Genomic DNA, 18,278 nt, shown 5'->3' on the forward strand with positions numbered 1-18,278 from the left:
ACATTGTCGGCCATCATGCGGAATTTTTTTTATTTAATCCTTCACGGATACTAAAAAAAGCTTGGACCAAGTTACATAGCACTAGAAACATGTTTATAATAAGCATGTTTTATGACATCCAAAAAAAAAGAATAGCATTATTGGGGTCAACCTATGCAGATGTAAGTTGTGAATATTAGAGGACCAAACAACAGACAACAAAAGGTATGTCTACAGAATTTAGTAAAAGTCCATAGACAGAGTTATTGAAATCCATACCAGACAGATCAGATGTAGATTTGTGCACTAAAAATGATGAAACTTCATGATCTCTTGTAGTGGGTGTCAATCAACAAAACCAGCCTTACTTTTCTTTTCTTTTTTTAACATTTTCCTTTTTCATAAAAAAACAAAAGGAAAAAAGTTACTCATAAAAAGCAGCTACATAGAACAAGCACAGTCTTCAAATACATTTGGGCTTCGGTGTTCCCCCCCCCCCCCCCTTAGACGTCAGTGTGGTTCTGAAATGTAACGTTCCCCTTCGGCTATCCAAATGCGGTTAGTGCAGAAACATACACATCCAACATTTAGATTAAGGCGCTTGTTTGCCTCGTGACGTCTCGATTCAAAAGTGCTAATAATGTTCATATCACGTTTTATGTACAACACGAAAAACTCATGTAGGTCACAAAGGTGGGCAGACAAAAAATAACACAAATGAATGAAGGAAGCCAAAGTGTGTTTGTGAGCATAAAAGAGACAAACGCAGTTCAGCTCTCAGAAGACATCTGCTCGTCCTGTGCTCTGCTGTCCTCTTTTACGTCTGTGTCTGCTGTCGGGTTGGGCTCTGGAGAGTCAGTTGTGAGTGTTTGCTGCTCTATAGGGTCATCTGGATTAGGCCTGAAAGACAAATAAAACATTAGTCTGCATGTATTTAGATTGAATGGGCCATATGTCCTTTTTCAAAGTCTTGATTTTGTCTCTACTAGAATAGGCCTGTTCAAAAAAACACTTATTTTTCCACACAATTGACACTGTTGCAGCACCTTTCTTCTCAGTCGGCCAGTAACGCTCTGGGGTGCGTTTCCCGAAAGCATCGTTGGCCAACTACGTTTGCAAGTTCCATCATTATCAGCATAGTTCAACGAGTCTGTTTCCCGAAAGTGTAGTTCTAAACGAACATTCGCAAACAGCATCGCAAAGTTGTGTGTTTGGAACGACAGCTCTGTGGTTAGAAGCCTAGTTTCTGGTTTGCATGACATGGAATCAATAAATCCTTATCTTGAGCCAAATAAGCAAGCTGACATTCAGTACAATCTATATCTTTTATCTAGAATACGTACAAATGTCATTTACGTCTTTTAGTTTGTCAAGAGGTTGAAAGCACCGTTTTTCAAGAGTGCGCATGTGCGTACGTGCTTTAGTACGTAAGAACGAGCCTATGATTGAATCTGGAAATAAAGCAAGATAACTGAGAAAAATGAGAAATAGTCTGTCATTTATAGCAAAACATCTAATTCGATCTCAATCAGATTCATTAAAAGAAGTTATTAATCCACCACCTGCGTGACATCATTAACCAACGTGGTTGAACGACCAATTTGCGACAGTACGGTTTCAGGAAACAGTCGTGATTAGCTAGTATTGTACTTAAGGAGTGAGTCACGTTGTTGTACGGGAAACGCACCCGTTTAGTTCTTGTCTCCATGAAGCCCCTCCTTCTGAAAAGTGCATTGTGCTATGATTGTTCGGCTGGACCAGTGTGTTGTGATTGGTCAACCGCGTTTCAGAAAAGCCACAGACCTTTCCATAACCGCGAGTTTCAACACACTACTAACGCAACTCAACCAGGTCTCGCCTAACTTTTTGCATATGCCTTGGGCAGGAATTCATTGAAGAGTTTAGTTCACCCAAAAAAGAAAATGATCGGGTCAGAGGTCACTTTTTCGCCAGAACTCCCGTACGGCCGTTACCAGAAGCCAGTGATTAGAGCAGGGGTGGGCAAACTTTTTGGCTCAAGGGCCACACTGGGTTTTAAAATTTGACAGAGGGCCGGCCCAGTAGCAGATTATGAAACACGATCTCATGAAAGTGCATATATATACCACGAATTACATTTCTCGTACCATTTATACGCCAAAAATATATATTTTTTGCGTGCATATGCTGCGCACTGTAAACCCATTAGTTAGGATTAGGGGTGCGGAGTGCAATTTCTAAAAAATATTTGAAATAATTTGAAAGATATTTTGAAAAATGTCAGTAACCAAACAGTTGATGGACCCCATTTACTTCCATAGTAGAAAAAAAAAAAATACTATGGAAGTCAATGAGGTCCATCAACTGTTTGGTTACCGACATTTTTCAAAATATATTCTTTTGTGTTCAGCAGAAAAAAGAAATTCATACAGGTTTGAAACCACTTGAGGGTGAGTAAATGATGACCGTATTTTAATTTTTGGGCGAACTATCCCTTTAAGTGCGTATCATATGCACGCGAAAACTGCGTTTCATAAGAACTACAAATACAATTCGTGGTATTCGAACTTTCATGAGATCGGGCTGAGCAAACACATTTACGTTGTGGCAACGTCTGCGCGAAATTCAACAACTGAGAGACGACATTCTGACAATACATTTTTTTATGCTAGATATCCCCCATTTAGCATGTTATGTTTTGAGGTTAATTTTTAATTAGATGTTTTATAATTATAGCCTATACTTTTTAAATATTGTTTATCCTTATTATTATTTAATGGGCCTAACCGTAAATTAGAAACAAAACACGTAAGTGTACACTTAGAAGAGTAAAAATGACAGAAGGTTACGTTAATTCAACTTTATTAAAACTGAATGGCAATCAATTTGCACTTCCAAAAGTCATACATTTGTGGGGAAAAAAACGAAATAAACGATTATACAAATTTATTTTAAGTATAATAAAATAAAACATAAAAAGCAAAGGCAGATCAGAACATTTAATGAACAAAACCGGGTTCTGTACATGGCAGACAGGGGAGCGTAACGTTAGTCGAAAGCCGGGCGATAAAGGAGGATACATCCACAAATCCAGAGTAGCAAAACTAAATAGCAGACAAATCAAAGGAAAAGCTAAACGTGTGCAAGGGGTTACCGAACTTTTTTTTCTCTGTGAGTTTTCAAAAAAAGAAATAAACATTAACGTGCACCAAGTCTATGCGCTTAAGTTGCTGTCTGTTTGGTTTCCATGGTGACGCGTCTAGCTTGTTACGTGACACACCGCAGCCACAACAGCGCTGAATGAATGATGATCTGCTTTTATGTCATTTTTCCTTTTTTACATTTGCTAGCTATGGCATGAAATATCTGATATTCCGATTGTCAAATATATGCAACGCAATATATAACGCAAAGTATTGCAAGAAAAAGGCAAAATGAATGCGATCTTTAGACAATTTTTTAAATACTCGACGGGCCGGATTAAATAGCCTAACGGGCCGTATGTGGCCCGCGGGCCGTAGTTTGCCCACCCCTGGATTAGAGATTATAAAGATATAAATATGGATTGTTTTCTTACACAAACGCATCACTTCGCTTCAGAAGGCCTTTATTAACCCCCTGAAGTCATATGGATTACTTTCATGATGGATGGATGCACTTTTTTGGGCTTCAAAAAACAAGGCCATTATAAAGCTGGGAAGAGCCAGGATATTTTTTTTTATATAACTCTGTATTTTACTGAAAGAAGAAAGTCATAAACACCTACGATGGCTTGAGAGTAATTTACGGGATAATTACATTTTTGGGTGAACTAACCCTTTAAAGGTGACCTATAATGCCCATTTTCACATGATGTAATCTAAATCTCTGATGTCCTCAGAATGTGTCTGTGAAGTTTCAGCTCAAAATACCAGCTTGTATACGTTTTTTTAAAAAGCCGTTTTTGTGTGTGTCCCTTTAAATGCAAATGAGCTGCTGCTACCCGCTCCGTTCAGAAGAAGGCCGATCCTTTGCATGAGCTTCAGATACTGGAACAACATAGCAGCCCAATTTCTCTCAGGCAAAATGTCAATGATACCCAGTAGCGGAGTGCAGCCGTACACGTTTGAACCGGAGTCAGACACAAATAGAGAGACTGCAACTGTTAGACTGTATATGGACATTTCTGAATGGTTAGTGGATACATTTATGTTACTTAGTTGTTGTGGAGTTACGTTTATTCATCTCATCGACTAGCCTGTACCGTCATGTTAATCTATAAACTGTTGTACAGGTGCTTGTGTGTGAACTGTATTGGGATGCCCACAGAGCCAGAAAATATATGCTGCATGGAGACAGAGCAGTTTACGGTTATAATGTCGGACTGCTGCTTCTCACTCAGGGCCGGATCTAGTGCAGATCGTCACCAGTCGTGGGTGGGGTTTCCCTACGCTTACTTAGAGTAGGGGGAAATTTGAAACAGCTTGTTGTGAGAGATTGATAATGATACATGGGGATTATAAAAAAAAAAAAAAAAAAGTATTGGGTGGATTTTTACACACACTGTGAACACACATCTGTGTTCAAACACCTTATAAAAGTGAATTTTGCATAATAGGTACCCTTTAAATTAGGAATATTGTGGCATGCTTGTTCCAGGAAGAAAACTCAAGACTACAATCGAGGCTCTTAAGGGAGTTCAGAAACAGTGCGCACTGAATAATTCCCTCTGGAGTGACTTTGTGCTTTGTAACAACAGCAACATTACACACTAAAGAAAACTGAAATTGTAAAAAAGAACTAGGAAAATTTGTAAACTAATTATTAAAACACGACGAAAGATGGCCGCTCTTCACCTGATGCCGTTTGGGGATTTGTTCTCATCCTGTTTCTCATGGTCTGTGGGATTGGGCTTGCTTTCGGTATCAGAAACGTCTTTTATCTCGCTTTCTGATTCTCCGTTCACTGGTTTAGAGTCGTCTGGGAGAAAGAAACAAAGCGCAAGCAGAAAGCATATTTTAAAACTGGTTTAAATGCTTGAAATGATGTGGAAACGTTCCAGATTCACAGTTTACCTGTGTTTTGTGTGTCTTGCTCATTGCCTTCTTGGTTCTTTTCATCCGGTTTTGGTTTACCGGTCTCAATCTTGCCAATAAACTGGAGCTTTAGTTTATTGTAGACTGCGGTGGCCTTCTCCATCACTGCACTACTTGCTTTGTACCGGCGAATCTAAAAGACAAAAAGACAGTCAGAAGTGTGCAAGTTTTATGATGGGAATGCTATCCCATGTCAATCGCTAGCTGTCAAAATTGCATACTGCACCTTTAAATAGTAAAACGGACTGCAAATGGAAATTCGCATCGACTTTTAGATATCAGGGTGTCGTTTTCAGGTTTTCTGTAAGTTCTTGTACCTTTTTGAGTGTGGCAATAACATCTGCGTTCTTCTGCAAGATGTGAGTGGTCACTTGTACCGAGCCGAGCTCATCCAAGGCCTGTAGACACTTCTCAATGTCCTACAGATTGAAAGGAAGGGGACTCACATCAGGGCACTTTCACAAGTACAACTCTTGCTAGAAATATAGTGTCTGGCAGAGAATGATTGAGTGGCTGAACCAGGGTTATTATCGTTAACTAAAATGTTAATCTTCGTTAATTAAAATACAGCTGAAATAAATATAAATATCATACAAAATTTGAAATATTGCATTGGCAACTAACTGAAATAAGTTGAAGTCGAAGCACTAAAATTACTAACTGTCAATTAATAAAAACTAAAACTGAAATAAAAATAAATTAAATCTATATCTAATCAACTCAAATAAATTGAAACTACCTGAAACTGTAATATCTTTAAAAAACAAACATTAAAAAATAAATTCCTGTACAAAAATAACAATAATAAACAGCTAAATCAAACTATTTGTTTCACTACAAATAAAAATTAAGTGTGCAGGGACTTCTGTGGAGTGATTTAAATGAACAGAATGAAGTAAAAGAAGCGTTTGAATCAACTGATTGGATGAATTGGACATCCTAAAAGAGCGTGCTTAACCAGAAACATTGCTTGTGTGAATCCTAGATATGGTACCTTTGCTGTAAAATTGCCAGTGTAATGTTTCCAGTCATAATGGCTTTCATGTGTGAAAGTAAGTACGGATCCCGAACGAAATTCAAAAGGTCATTTTGATGACATCACTACTTACTGGGTTGTCAACCTTCAGTGCAAACTTGATGTCTGTGTGCAGCTTCTGTAGTTTCTCTTCAGGTGAGGGTTCTGAATTTATACAGGGCGATAGAAACGATACTTAAAGTCTGATTGACCATAAAAAATGATTTTAAAAAAAAAGGACTGAACCGCCATGAGAACGTTTCATGTGACCTTTTTTCTTCTCAACTTTCTTCTCAGGTTGACGCATCGACTTCCGTTTTGGCTTCTCGGGCTTAGACCTAGTGGGAAACAGTAATAATTAATGACATAGAGAGTCCCAAGAATTGTGCCGCAGTGGTTTTATCAAGGTTGAGCCTGAAAAACCTAGGGCTGGTTCGCAAAAGTTGTTTTTTGAAATAGTCTCCAATATTTAACGAACGATTCGATTGACAGTGGCAGTCCAAGAGGCAAAGTTGCTCAGAATGAGGAGTTCTACCATGCGGTGTGAATGACGTGGGTGTGTGCCAAAAATCGCGTGGTATACAATCCTTTAAGCATGTGGAAAACACGAAGGTGGCCAATTTCTTTCAAATTTCTCACAGGCCTTTAGGGCCGTGAGTCAAACGGCCCCAGCGACTTTAGTTTCTATCAGCCTCTGTTACCCTTGTCTGAAAGCTCCTCAGACTTCATTGGCATTCTTGGCACCTTGGACGATGACACCGCTAGGGCTGTGCTCAGAATATCGATACAACGATACATCGTCATGAACTCCTGACGATGCGCGTATCGATACAGCAGCTCCCGTATCGATACTGTTGTGCTTATGTAGCCAATTCATATTGAATAAGAGTATTAGAGTATAAGAGTATTGCACATAATTTTAATCATTCCTGCACTTTAGCATGTAGATTGTATGAGTAAATGAATCCACACGGCCTATACAATCAGATCAGTCATTTTAAAACTTTATGCGAGACGCAATTTCACAAAGAGCGTGAAGCCTTGTTTATACTTTCGCCTGGCTCCGCAGCGCGAGTCTCCGCTGCCTGCGCGCGCACCTCCCCAAACGGATGAGGCGTTTACATCAAACATTTCGGTCTTGTTGAGTATACTCTAAACAGAGTCGGTTATGTCTTCAGCATAAAACGCATGATGGGACAGTATAATGCCATTTAAGCTTTTTTGTGAAATTTGTTTTATTTCATTTAACTCGTTTTTTTTTTATGACAAAAACTAAATCGTTTTTCAGTGATCACAACTGTTATAACACTGGTTATACAATAAACATATAGGCTATTACTGTTACTAAACTCTGAAATTCCAAATTGATCCATACCGTGATACGTATAGTATCGTGGCTTTAGTATCGTGATGCGTATCGTATCGTGACATTGTTGGTGATACACAGCCCTGGACACGCATGCCAATGTTCAAGTCAGTCAGACTTAGGGTTGCATAGTTATAGCCATATTTATGTTTGTTATAGCGCCACCAAGTGGCCAGTCGTCACATGCTTTTTCACACAACCACAGAATGAGCTCTTACATAGGTGTGCCAAGTTTGGTGAAAATATCTCATTCCGTCCACGAGTTATAGCCATTTTAGTAAAAGTGGCTCCTCCCACTTTGAACGTTTTGACGTTTGAGAGAGAATGAATCGAGATTTCAACTTTTTTTGTGATGATTATTGACAACCAGACTCCAGAGAATCTTGCTGCACTAGTTTGGTTCCGATCTGGCCAAAAATCTAGGAGCCAAGGATTCCAACGATATAAGAAACTTGATACACCTATGCCTTGAACCCCTAAAAATCAATTCAAGCTAAATAAACAAAAACAACTAATACAAATGAAAAACGCACATCAAATTAAATTGAAAACTGAATATAAAAATAATACTAAAATAACAGTGTTGGGAAATACTGCAAATAGCACTGCGAGGCGCACAGTTGATTCGACTCAATTGATTCCAATAGTTTTGTTAGCATGTTGCTATTTGAACAGTGCAATCCAAATACAGACCTCGCTTTGTGTTTCTCCTCTGATCTCTGTGGCTTCTTTTCTTTGTTATGTCTCTCCTTTTTCTCTTTCACCTCCTTCTCTTTCTTTTGCCGCCCTTTCTGGCTATCTTGACGCTTGGCCGATTTTTTTACCTAGAGAAGAAACGCAACAACCCAGACGCGGTTAACATTTTGAGAAACGACACTAGTAGAAAGAGTTGAGAAAGTTCTGGAGACTGACCTCTGAGGGAGGTGGAGAGTCGGAGTCTGATGGAGCAGGGATGGGGGCAGGGGGAGGTTTCTTGGATTTTTTGAGAGGGTGATCTTCCACGTCCTCATCCGAGCTGCTGCCGCTGCCACTGCTGCTGCTTCCTCTCCTGGCCTTGGTCTCTTTCTCTTTTTTCCTTTTTTCTTCCTCCTCTTTTTCTCGCTCCCGGAGCCGACGGAGCTCTTCTGCCTCCTCCCTCTTCCTTCGCTCCTCCAGTTCCTTCCGCCGCTCCTCGTCTCTCTTTTTCCACTCACTGACGCGGTCCCCCCCGCTATCGCTTCGCATTAAAAAAAAACAGACAAACTCAAATAACTATCCATATGTTGCTCAAATTCATAGAATATTTTGATGTTCTTTGAATATCATGGGAATTGCATTTGACAATATATTAAAATCGGACATATTAGTCTGATGATGTTTCTACTAATTTTTCATATTTAAAATGAACAATTTATTATTATATACAGCTTGTTTTGTAGTTTTTGAAACTTTTTGATGTTACATGACATGTAGTCTTATGGGAAATATATTACACTACTTTTTTTTTTTTCATCTCTTTTCCACTCATTGTGAAAAAAAATTGGCCAACCAATTAGATTTAAGCTTTAGATCACATACCACTGCTGTAACATTAAACTATGACTAGGTGGCGCTCATGAACACACCATTTTTCTAAGCAACAGCAAATAGCAGAGGAACAATCTGAAACCGTTACCGTACAATCTGTTAACTTGTATTTGGTTTTGTATCAAAAACAAAACACATTTTTGCTTTTCTGCAAGTGCCACCAACTGTCAGAAAGTGATTTTGCATATCTAAATCTAGGTTGCATATCTAAAGCCGCTTTCCGACCGGAGGAACCTTTTCACAGTTCCTAGAACTATTGGCTTAAGTACCCGGATGTCGGCGTGTTCGCACCGCAGGAACTAGGAACGATTTTAGTTCTAGGAACTACATTTATAGGAACTAATTTGGGTCCTACTTCAGAGTAGGGTCTAAACCAGCACTATAGGAACTATCCGTGACGTTAGTGTACGCTGATTGACCGAACGCACGCGGAACACCAGCACCCGCCATTTTTAAAACAGCAAATGTAAACACACAGATTATAGCCTATATATTTACTCCAGAAACTAACTATACAAACATGGAAAACAGTGATAGATGGGTCTCTAAACCTTTATGCTGAAGAGAAAATCCAACGCAACTTTGAGGGGACCAAGCCAAACATGATTATGTTTATCTGCCCAGCTAGCAACACTGGACATCAACCACACGGCATAGGCTAATAACCTTTTTTCATATACTGTCTACTTTCTATAACAGTTCTATCTAATAAGATATTAAACAGTACTGTTAGACAGATCGCTAACTAATAAACACAGAGAATGCGAGCATTGTTTGCTCTGGCGTTCTCAGCGCCGCCAAAATAAAGGTGGGTCGCGCTGTCAAAATAAAAGTCACCGTGCTTGCGTCACTCCCTTACCAGTTCCTATGGCCACGTGGCCAGTGCGAACGCAAACAGCAAAACCGAGTTTGGGGGAGAGTAGTTCTTAGAACTGTTTAGAAGTGGACAGTTCCTAGAACTAATGGCGCTTTTCCACTACACAGTACCAGCTCGCCTCAGCTCGGCTCGGCTCGACTCGACTCGGCTCTGTTTGGTTTTCCACTGTGTAAAAGTTGTACCTGTACCAGCTTCCAGGTACTTTTTTTCGTACCACCTCCGGCGAGGTTCTAAGCGGGGCTGAGGCGAGCTGAGGCGATACTAAAATGTGACGTGAAATCATGGCAGACTGCTGATTGGTCAGAGAGAATCGTCACTATTCACTGCGTCATCATTGCACGCGCCAGATGCAGTATCCTGAATAAAAAACAGCAAAAACAAAAACATCCAAAAACAGCATACACTCGATTTCCTCCATTGTCCTGTGTGTGTGGGTAGCGGGTGTGTGTCGCGCGTCTCGTGTAAAAGATTAAGTCACGGCAGTTTCCTGCGGCGTCGCTATGACGACCAGGTACTATTGTGGAGGTACTATCTGCAATGGAAAACGGAGCGAAAAGCGAGCCGAGCCGAGCTGAGTCGAGTCGAGTCGAGCTGGTACTGGTAATGGAAAAGCGCCATAAGTTCCTAGAACTACTTGGTCGGACTTTCATGTTAGCGTCTGAAAGAGGGTGGAAAATTGTCATATTGAACAAATTTTAAGGCAAACCAAAAGTATTAACATTATTAGAGTAAATGTACATGTAAAAAAAAAATGCTAGAAAGGAAAAGAAACCAAACTCACCTATCACTATCTGATGAAGAGGAAGGAGGCCTTTCTGGAGCTGGTTTGGCTTTCCTTCCACGTGGCTTTGGTGGAGGTTTCTCCGCTTGGAAAATGAAGCAAAAAGAAAAGTGTCCTTTAGTATTCTGATGTACTTGTCTAGGATTCCTGATATCCGAGTGCTGAGGATAACCGTCTCAGGTAATGTTTCCATCCACTTGCTATTCAACGCAATTACTCAACCATTAAAACCAATTATAATATATGCTGGGCTCATGTTGCAAAGCGTTCTCACCTTTCTTGCGCCCTTGAGGGCCTTTCCTTGCAGGAGGAGGTTCGGAATCGGAATCGGATTTGGATCCAGACTGCGATTCGGATCCAGAGACGGCCGGCCGTGGCTTATCGTCTTCTGATTCGCTCTTAGCAGCCTTCTGATCTGACTGGGAGCCAGAGTCTGAATCAGAGCCTGACGATGCCTTCTAAGATGATTCAAAAACAGTTTAACATCAAGCAAGTATGTAATTATAGACAGCCAATGTCACTGAGGTCTTCTCACCTTCCTCCTGCCTCTGCCAGCTGGCTTTTTGCCACCTCGACCGCCCGAATCCTTCTGCGGTGTGAAGTCCTGGAGAACACATTAGTAACTTAATACAATTTTAATAGCATTTTTGGCAATAATGAAGCCATGAGGTGTTTGAGCAAATTATCGACCCAGCACAATTCCAGACAGGAATACCTGGTCGCTGTTTTTGCCGGATTCAGAGTCAGAGCTGGGTGATGGTTCCGGTTCTGAGGGAGATCCACTCTCCTCTCCATCTCGATCACTGGATGATGCCCGTGTTCTCTTCACTGGTGGCCGCTGCCAAGTCAATTAAAAGTCAAAAATCAATTTAACTGTTTTTTATACATCTTGTCCATGCAATTACAAAGTATTGAGACACAAAAGCACCATAAAAGTAGTTCATTTGAGTTTTACTCCAAGTATAAAGCAGGCACTCCATTGGATGTTTTGCCCAACTACATCCTTTAAGCCCAAAGTACACTTTAACACAGCCAAATGCACAGCCTTTCAAAGAATACTCCGTTTGTTAGCGTGCATGAACACAAATATACGCATTAAAAGGTTTCAACCTTGTCCAGAGTGTCTGTGCTATTTTTCTCCAAAAGGTATTAGTGATAAATGTCTTCGCGCTCTTGTTTACACCAGGTCATTTATGCGTTTTTACTGATCGGATAGATATACAATATGTTCAAACTGTTCCATTTACACTTGGCCACATAAACGTGTCTCCACAAAATGAATATAAACCCAATCTTCAGTTCCAGCGCTACATGCAAATTCAACGCAGTTCACGTCAATGAAAGCAACAGATATGAGCTGCATTTCATTTATTCAAGACCAAAGCACTAGTAAGATCATTTAGTCTCACTACTTTTAATGAAGATTATTGTGTGGTGAGCTTCAGGTTGTGGTTACATTTGCGGTTTCGTTTGCGTTCCTCTGTGGCGAATGCGTGTTGCAGTAGTGCTGTCATATATAATTACTAACAAGATTTTTTTTTTTACCATTTTGAGGGGAGTAAAATTCACATATGTGTGGCTCCAACAACCAGATGCATTCACACTTGTGCAGTTTCGTCTGGAATGAGTCTCAGACCACCTCCTGAAGTGGTTTGAGTGATCAGGGGCCTCATTTATAAACGTTGCGTACGCACAAAAGGCGGCGTACGCCGCTCTCTACGTAATAGGTATTTATGAAAAGCAAACTTGACGGGAAAATGTGCGGTCCTTCACGCAAACTCTGACCCAGGCGTACGCACAAAAACGGGTGAAATGAGAAATGGCGACACCGTTGGCAGATGGAAGCAGCACGTGAAAGTGTGTGGAACTGTAGACCGTTGTGTAAAAGAAATGGCAATACTGCCTCTCATAAATAACATGAAGACTTCACAAAGCAAGTCTTACAATTAACAGCCTACACGAACACCCGTTTGATCGATCTGCAGTGTAAAACAAACTAAATCAAACGAAGATTACAACAGAAATGCAAATTAACACATATTTGCAAAAAGAAAAGTGAAATATGTTCTGCAATAATATTGGCATGTTATGCAATTCATCCTCATAACACATCTGTAGCTTGTCAGATGCAATCAAATGGATGGTAATAAAATGCCATGATGCCATCACAATGCGTAATGACGCACAATGGCTGATCTTGCGCTACACGCTTTCGCGTGAGTGAAGTTACGTTTCTTGGTTTTCCTCTCTGTGTTTGCCATGATTTCGCAATCGATGAATATTAACTTGTGGGCGTTTCACGGACTATTTATGGGCGTGACATGAAGCCGCAAAAGCTGCGCTACATTTAGAATTGATTGTGATTTATTAAGGGAAAACTGCGTAGGATGTGCGTGCGCACGGTTTTATAAATCAGAATATTTCTGTGCGTACGCACGTCCTATGTTTCATCCGTACGCCACTTCTGACGCAAATCCTAATAAATGAGGCCCCAGATCTCGAAAGCATTTCGGAGGGCATTTACACCTGGGCTGCGTTACCCAAAAGCATCGTTAGACTAAGTTGATCATAGACACCATTGGTGGCTTGGGCTTACGATGGATCAACTTGGGCTTACGATGCTTTTGGGAAACGCAGCCCTGGTTTTTTCACAATCTGACAGCTATCTGATCTAGGGTTGGGCGGTATTACGGTAATATCGGATACCGCGGGATCTTAAAATAGCACCGGTATCAGTTTCAATACCGTCATTACCGGCACTTATCCTATAATATATATAATTTATTTATTGCCTAAAAAATGCTTATGTGTGGTTGCAGTTTGGCAATATTTCTGGTTCCAACCGAATGAGAAGGGAGAGGCGGTAAATACTGACGAGGCAATTTGTAAATTGTGCAATAAAAAGGTGACCGCGAGAGATGTAAACACCTCTAACGTCGCATCTCCGAAACAACTGCCCACTCACTGCTGCCAGGATACATAAGCGCATTAAGTTTCGTATTTGTTAAAATATTATAATGTTATTTTTTCCATCTTTGTTGATTATGAAAAGTGAACAGCACAAATAAGATGGGATGCATCGGGAGTCAGACGATTTGACCACTTCAATAAATTTAGTTTTGTAAAAGGCCTCTTTAAAACGAATTTCGTTTTGTATAAATTGTATCTAAATTTTTATAAAGTTTTCATCAACCAAAATTGCCTGGATTTAATATAATCATGACATGATGGGCATGCCGCTGTCACTTGCATTGAAATCTCATAAAAAAGGCTATGCCTCACAGACATGACAAATAAATAAAGCTTGAAATTTCTTTAAACGAAACAATTAAAAACGAAAGAAATAGGCAACTCACTGATTAGGCTAAGTAATCCATGATGTGCATTTCTCTCGTTCATACGGAGATGGCGAACGTCAGTTTCTTTAAACGAAACAATTCAAAACGAAAGAAATAGGCAACTCACTGATTAGGCTAAGTAATCCATGATGTGCATTTCTCTCGTTCATACGGAGATGCGATCGTCAATTTCAGTAAACGAAACCATTCAAAACGAAAAGAAATATAGTCTGATTAATCAATGGTGTGCATTTCTCTCTAGGCGCGTTCATACAGAGATGGCGATCGTCAGTTTCTTTAAACGAAACAATTCAAAACGAAAGAAATAGGCTACTACTCACTGATTAGGCTAAGTAGCCTAATCCACGATGTGCATTTCTCTCTAGGCGCGTTCATAGGGAGATGCGATCGTCAATTTCAGTAAACGAAACCATTCAAAACGAAAATAAATAGACTAGCCTACTCTCTGTAATCCATGATGTGCATGTCTCTCTATAGCGTTCAGATGCCGATCGTCAATTTCTTTAAACGAAACAATTCAAAACGAAAAGGAAAAGGCCACTCTCTGATTGTGTAATGATGTGCATTTCTCTCAATAGGCGCGTTCACTACAGAGATGCGATCGTCAACTTCCATCTTTGCAGAAAAGTTTTATTAATAAAAATCAATGGACACGCGTCACCGGATTACAAAGGCACTTCTTGCTTGTTGCACGCACACAGATATTATGTTGAATAATGGTGGGCTCCGCTCATAATAACAGTTAATGCCGTCGGCCTGACTCAGACACAACGTGCAGGGGTTGGGCTTGATTTTTTTTGTTGTTGTTTTTTTGTCCGATCTGGCATTCAGTTTCTGAACGGTGTAGGCACAAGCCAACAGTTTGGTGACGCCGTCTGAGCCCATTATGTCATAATTTTTAATTAGTCACGGTAATACCGTATACCCCGGTAAAATAGGGAGGCGGTTTGACGGTTTCAAAATTCGAATACCGCCCAAGCCTAATCTGATCAGATAAACATATGAAGTGACCAGGTGTAAATAAGCCCTTAAACTAGACTTGCAAGTATTTATTAACCCCTTCACACAATGTGCGTGTCTAGTGTTGTTGTGTCTCCAGCAGTTTTTTGTTGTTGTTTCATTTCATCCGTCTCGTTTATGGAAAACAACGGGCCGAGCCAGTGTAGCCACTTTGTGGACAAACTAATTAGTACAAATTAAATAATTCGAGGCGCACGTGCAAAGTGAGCGGACATAGCACGGGGTTAAAAAACATGCAGCACGCAACATATGTGCGTACAATGCTGATGGCGAAATTATGCCACAAGCACTGTACGCAAACCCTAGCGTAAATGTAAAATATGTATACTTTGGGCTTTAGCCATGACAACATTCATAACACAGAAGGACCCTAATGCTTAAATAAAAACTAGTTGGCAAAACACTGATTCCTCTACAAACACTTTTCTATTTAACACTATAAATATTGTGACTAACTAAAACTATGACATTAAGGAGAAATTCAAAGGATTCCAACGATATAAGAAACTTGATACACCTATGCCTTGAACCCCTAAAAATCAATTCAAGCTAAATAAACAAAAACACTAATACTAATACTTGTATTCTATTATTCACCTGAAGGTATAACGCATAACACTGCAGGAGAAAAAAAAAAAAAAAAAATGACAGAATAGATGACAATGAGGATAAACTGCTGATTTACATAATAAGCGATCATGTTGGCTTGTTTCATGTTTGAATACCTTTGCAGCAGGAGCTTTCCGCTTCACTGCCGCCTTCCTTTGATCCTCACTCCCAGAGTCAGAATCATCACTTCCCGTTTCAGCTTTCCTTGGTACCACTGCTTCCTCTTCATCTTCAGCATCACTCCCCGCAGCAGGTTGGTTGTCCTCGCTTTCCGATGACGATGCAGCCTAAACAAACACAAGGAAAACGTGACAAATCAGCATTTGGTGTCATGAAACAACAGATTTCGGTTGTAGAAATGAAGTCTTACTGCAGGTGTGGTATAGGAGGCATGAGGGTTGTTTTGGATTTCCCACAAGCCTTCATTGAACCCTTTCCTTTTGTTGGGCTTCCCATACCGGTCTTGGTTCTTTTCATACGCAAAAAGGTCCTTAGGTGCAAGGAATGCTCTGAAAGAAAATAAGAAGCAGTTAAAATCTGAATTATAAATACATTTAACGTCACAATGAAAAGGAAGTAGAGACAGATCTCTTCTTTTGTATTGTGATGTACATGCGAGTGTAACAGATTTTCGGAAAAACAAATATGTAGGGTTTAAAGTTGTTACTTCAAGGCAGTTTAAAAAGCGCTGCAATTATCAACATTAATAAACAGAATAAAGAGAAAACAATGAAGTAATGCACACAGCTCATTAGAAGATCCAAACCAGGGGTGCCCAACCCTGTTCCTGGAGATCAGAATCAACACTGATCCAACGCACCTGCATGTAATTATCAAGAAGATCCTGAATATCTTAATCAGCTGGTTCAGTTGTGTTTGATCAGGGTTGGAGCTCCAGGAACAGGACTGGGCACCCCATGATCTAAAGTAACATGCATCTATTTGCCATCATTAACAACCAGGTACTCATTAAAACCCTGGGATACGTACGTTTCGTGAGTCCCGAAGAAAAAAATGGGGATCTTATTAGGTGGTGGTTTGACAGCTCCTTCCGCAACATCTTCAATCTGGAAGAAAAATACAGTCCAAATATTACAATAAGGTGATCACATGTTTTTCAGCAACAGATCTACATTGAAAATTGAAGTTCTACAGAATTAAACACTCATTTAGAAATGAGTTTTCTATTTTGCACCGGGTGGGTCACTTTAAATATGGCCAGAAAGAATGTCCATGTGTAAACATGACACTCAACCCCCACCCCCCCATTTTACATGTGATTGGGCAATGTAAATACAATGTAAAAGTCTCAAGTCTAAATGCAGTAATTATTCATATAATCTCATTATGCATCTAAAGACGACTCCCAATGAATGATAAACAGGACTTTGTTCACGCGACCTTAGCTGCTTCTCCAGCAAACAAGTTAGCCAGCCAGCTAGCCTCATACATTCATGAATAAGGTAATATATATGGAACAAATACATCCATTAAGATGCCTAGACTTTAGAGTAATAGATAGCACGGGTTTGTCTGCAAACATATATTTCGTAAACGACCAGGCACTGAGGTAAAGCTGGTGGGGGGGTGTGTGCACTGGATGCAGCGCGAGCCTTGCGCGAGCTCCCCCGCTCCTCTTACCCGGGCCGGCCAGTGAGGATATCCCTTCATTTTAGCAAAGACAAGATCCCCGGGCCGGAAGTTGTGCGGCATCTTGTCGTCCCTCTATGCACCGCTCCTCGTTCTGCTTGTTTGTGTTCGCCCGCGGTCCGTTTTTTTCAGGCCGAAAGACAGTCCTGGTTCAGATACAGTAGGTGAGGAAAGGCGGTTGGTTTCTGCAGCGGTTTCCGCTCATTCCATTTTTTTGCCAGCGGAAGTCCCGCCCTCTGGCGATCGCTGATTGGAGGAACGGACTGGCACTCTTTACGTCCACCAATAAGAATGCACAATGTGTACACCGCTAAAGACTTCAATTTAATAGTATTATATTAACATTCGCACTGCTGATTATAAAACGACGGTTGGAAATTAAATTGGGAGCTAATCAAAATAATGTTATACTTTCTTGATTACAACATTTATATAGAATGCATTCAATGTAATGTAATGGCACTTTTATGAATGTATTTGTATCTTGAAAAAAGATTTACTCAATTCACTTTAATGAATTACTGCTTTATTTCATCTACTGAAAATAAGAATGATAATCGTAAGGAATGTAAAACAATTTGAGGAAGAAATATTTGGAAAATAAAATATTTAAAAAAATCTTATCGCACATATTATATAAAGAAATTCTTATCGCATATATATAATATATATATATATATTTATTATTATTATTATTATTATTATTATTTTTAATCACATCGCATATACACTTGCAGTTGTTTGTCAAATATAGAAAACATTATGGAATATTACTCAACAGAAAATATTATTGAATTCTTGCGAAAGGTTTATTTCAAAGACTTTATAATTATATTTCACATTTCAAGGCCAGGTAAATGCACTCCAAAACTGGTCTATATATTAAATAAAAATAGAAAACAAACTAAATGTGTTTATAAACAAACCATCACCGATCTACTTCAACGTAATTCCACTCCCCTCCGCTTGATGTCACTAAAACTCAATGTTTATGTCCCGATC

General features: G+C 39.8%; 1 protein-coding gene across 2 annotated transcripts; it reads right to left on the reverse strand.

Annotated features, from left to right (window-relative positions):
• hdgfl2 (HDGF like 2) lies at window positions 1-17,507 on the reverse strand. Of its 2 annotated transcripts, none has more exons than XM_084416531.1 (16): window positions 17,268-17,507; window positions 16,617-16,693; window positions 15,997-16,135; window positions 15,743-15,913; window positions 11,354-11,476; window positions 11,174-11,242; window positions 10,913-11,096; window positions 10,639-10,723; window positions 8,327-8,630; window positions 8,108-8,238; window positions 6,319-6,386; window positions 6,143-6,213; window positions 5,351-5,452; window positions 5,013-5,166; window positions 4,794-4,917; window positions 1-879 (listed from the first exon to the last, which is right to left on the reverse strand). In XM_084416531.1, the coding sequence occupies exons 1-16, from the start codon at window positions 17,337-17,339 to the stop codon at window positions 750-752; spliced, it is 2,004 nt and encodes a 667-aa protein (XP_084272657.1). In that variant the 5' UTR covers window positions 17,340-17,507; the 3' UTR covers window positions 1-749. The 2 variants fall into 2 exon arrangements, with proteins under 2 accessions (XP_084272657.1, XP_084272658.1); XM_084416532.1 differs by having other exon boundaries at window positions 10,913-11,093; window positions 17,268-17,498.
• Between the last annotated feature and the right edge of the window lie 771 nt (window positions 17,508-18,278).

Source organism: Rutilus rutilus (assembly GCF_951802725.1).
Source record: "Rutilus rutilus genome assembly, chromosome: 8".
NCBI lineage: Eukaryota > Metazoa > Chordata > Actinopteri > Cypriniformes > Leuciscidae > Rutilus > Rutilus rutilus.

Excerpts from the sequence above, each read along its gene's own strand:
- hdgfl2 (XM_084416531.1), bottom strand. The coding sequence starts at position 17,339 with ATGCCGCACAACTTCCGGCCCGGGGATCTTGTCTTTGCTAAAATGAAG. Across the intron at positions 8,631-10,638 it reads TCTTCATCAGATAGTGATAG|CGATAGCGGGGGGGACCGCG; the intron begins GTGAGTTTGGTT and ends TTTAATGCGAAG. Across the intron at positions 5,167-5,350 it reads TTATTGCCACACTCAAAAAG|ATTCGCCGGTACAAAGCAAG; the intron begins GTACAAGAACTT and ends TTTGTCTTTTAG.